We start from the raw sequence: 2,811 nt of genomic DNA on the forward strand, positions 1-2,811 counted from the left end.
TCTTTCCCTGTCCCTCTTCCTGTACCTACTGACTCTGCAATTGCTGCTAGCCTGTTGCCCCTTGTTCTTTTATTTCAGTCTTTACTTGCTTCTCCTCTTCTTGGGGCTACTGGGCAGCATTGAGGACAGAAAAGAGAAGGCATGTCCTAACTGATTCACTTAGCATGTTGCAGAGTCTGAGATGCCTGTACAAAGCCTTCCTTAACCTACAGCATCTGTCTGCTTTCACAAAGCCATAGGCTAAACACCACTGGTAGTTCAGTGGTGCTCCCCAGCTAACAGCTGTTAGACCAGCACGGCCAACCATCCTGCTTCCTGTGCTAGTCGTTACCTTACCTTTCTGTCTGCTGGAGAGTTACTCTGCTCCTGTCTGGTCTTACAATACCTGTTCTACTGCGAGGATGAACAACCTGGAAAAAATTAATCCCCTGCAGATGAAGCATGGTCAGTTCTCTGTAGAACATGATAGGCTAAAGATGGATATGCAAATAATGTTTTGCTGGAGAAAATTACTGTGGAATAACACTGCCTAATTTCAAGAAAACAGTGAACTGTGTGAAGTGTGTAAAGTTTGTGTTTTTCTTTTTGTTTTTTTCTTCTTCTTGCTCATCCCTCCAGCTTTCTTGTGACCAAGACAGGATGTGTCATCTTGAAAGAAGGAAATATGCATATTTATGGTATTATAGTAATGCCCTTTCTGAATACTGTGTAAAATGTTTGCTTTGTAGCAAATTTGAATTAATTTTTTCTTAATGGGTACAGAGCATGCTTTTGCATCTGCATATTTAGGAGCCTGCAGGGCCATTTTAAGCATGAATAGTATTAATTTAAGGAATACGGTTGTAATGGAAAATTTTTATTGCAATTATTTTAGGGCTGGTAGAAGTGTCAGTAATATAACAATGTTTTCAACTTAAGGTATATGCATTGATATCAGATTCATTTGTATTGTAAAATGTTTCCCATTCTCTTTTTTAAAGGTGTAGAGAAGACAGAGGAAAATAAGCTAGGTGATAAGGATGCACATCTGCAAAATGAAAAGGCAAGCATTTTTTAAGATTGAAGACCACTTAAAGCAGTCTTTTTGTAGCAGGTTTGAAGTTGTTATAGACTGGCTCTTTCACAACAAGTTTTATCACAATATATTGCATACACTCATAGTTCAGATAACTTTCCTCTGTATTACCTGGCACTTGGCATCTATTTACCTTTGAGAGTCTTGGTCCCTATTCTGTTGTATTTTTTTATAGGAAGTTAGTCTTTTGTGACAGATTGATCAGAAAGAAATTAAGGTGCCACATTTACATAGTTACCAGGGTTTAAAAATGTTCTCAACGTTCTTGAGCACATAATCATAAAATGAACCGATTCATACACAAAATTGCTTTTTATTAGGAAAATTAACTTTTGGTTTAATCATTTTTCTGAATTTGGTTTACTGTGCATGTGAGCAAGTGCCAGTACAAGAATGGGAATGGATAACTGCAGCAGCCCTAACTCAGGCTGTGATTCTAAGATCCACTGAGTTGATCGATGTATTGTGGATACTCCCAAGTGTACTCCTGTCCCAGCTGCAAGTTTCATAGCCTACCTTACTCTTGGTGTGTGTTGCACACTTCAGCAAGTCTGTTACTCAAGATGCAGAAAACTGGTTTCTTCTGTGGAGTGGAGTGGTTTCCTACAAATCAAATTGGATCGTAGATGGACATGCAGGTTGTGGGTACAGATGAATAGTAATGGAACCCCTTTTTGTGATGATGAGGTGCTAATTCTGACTCAATGCATCTAGTGGAATTTTCCTGCATCCACATAAATTATTAAACTATCTTCTGGGATTTGTTTCCTCTACTTCCATCCACGGATTGGCCACTTCTAGTGGCAAATCAGTTCGTTGTGGAAGCTGCTACTTTTCTCTGAGGTTAATTGTAATTCCAGCCGTATTTTTCTGCCTTGGTAATTAAATTGCGGTGGTCATATTTTTGCACCTTTAAAAGAATTGCTTATTTGTGATTCTATAACTACCTGAGTGTCCTAATTCAAATTCTGTGTTAAAGAATGAAACTATTTGCGGTTTGACTGGAGAATACACTCAAGTCAATTAGTTATCTTTCTATGGCTCTGAGACATTTGGTCCTTCTGTGATACTGTTTTTCCAATTATAGTAACTTCTTATAGTGTTCGCTTTTTGATTAGCATTGCCTAAGTCCAATTAATTTTTCTTCGTTCAGAACAACCACTATTCGTTTTGGTAGGAGCAAAAGCTTAATTAGCTCCCTTTTACTTAGAACCTGTTAATTATACTTTTGTTGTGGAGTGGATCCTGTGAAGTATGATCTCAAGCAGTCTAAGCCTTTTTCATCTTTTGACCCCATAATTCAGAGGTTTGGGAATACGGGAACTGATTGAGGAATATTGCAAAGCCAGAAAAAGAAAAATTATTAGCTTTCTCATTCTGGCATGCTCAATCACTACAAATTGAATAGAGGTGGGTGATATCTTTTGATTAGTGAAATTGTCATACTGGGGAATGGATGGGCCCCTACACAGCAGTAGCTTGTAGTCTTGTGAAGTGGGAAGGCCTTAGTTTTTGGAATGGTGGTGACAGCAGAGGTACTGAAGGAGACTGGCTGTACTAGAAAATACAGTAATTATGAGAGGCTGTTACTTTTCAATAGAGTGAGTGAATATTATGCTTATGCACAAAGTTGAGACTAAAAAGTGGGAGACGACTGCTTTGTGGAGTGGTTAGAGAACTCACAAGAGAAATTGGTTTTTATTTGACTCTGTGTGAGAGCAGGTTCAAAATCTTCC

General features: G+C 38.3%; 1 protein-coding gene across 1 annotated transcript in view; it reads left to right on the forward strand.

The window, feature by feature from the left end:
• The window catches only part of POLN (polymerase (DNA directed) nu), a gene marked incomplete at its 3' end in the record, with an annotated part of 64,193 nt that overhangs the window by 2,699 nt on the left and 58,683 nt on the right, over positions 1-2,811 (forward strand). Inside the window, 1 exon segment of the mRNA XM_010139261.1 lies at positions 981-1,042. Coding sequence (XP_010137563.1) covers positions 981-1,042 — 62 coding nt within the window.

Source organism: Buceros rhinoceros, unplaced genomic scaffold, assembly GCF_000710305.1.
Source record: "Buceros rhinoceros silvestris isolate BGI_N320 unplaced genomic scaffold, ASM71030v1 scaffold5317, whole genome shotgun sequence".
Lineage (NCBI taxonomy): Eukaryota > Metazoa > Chordata > Aves > Bucerotiformes > Bucerotidae > Buceros > Buceros rhinoceros.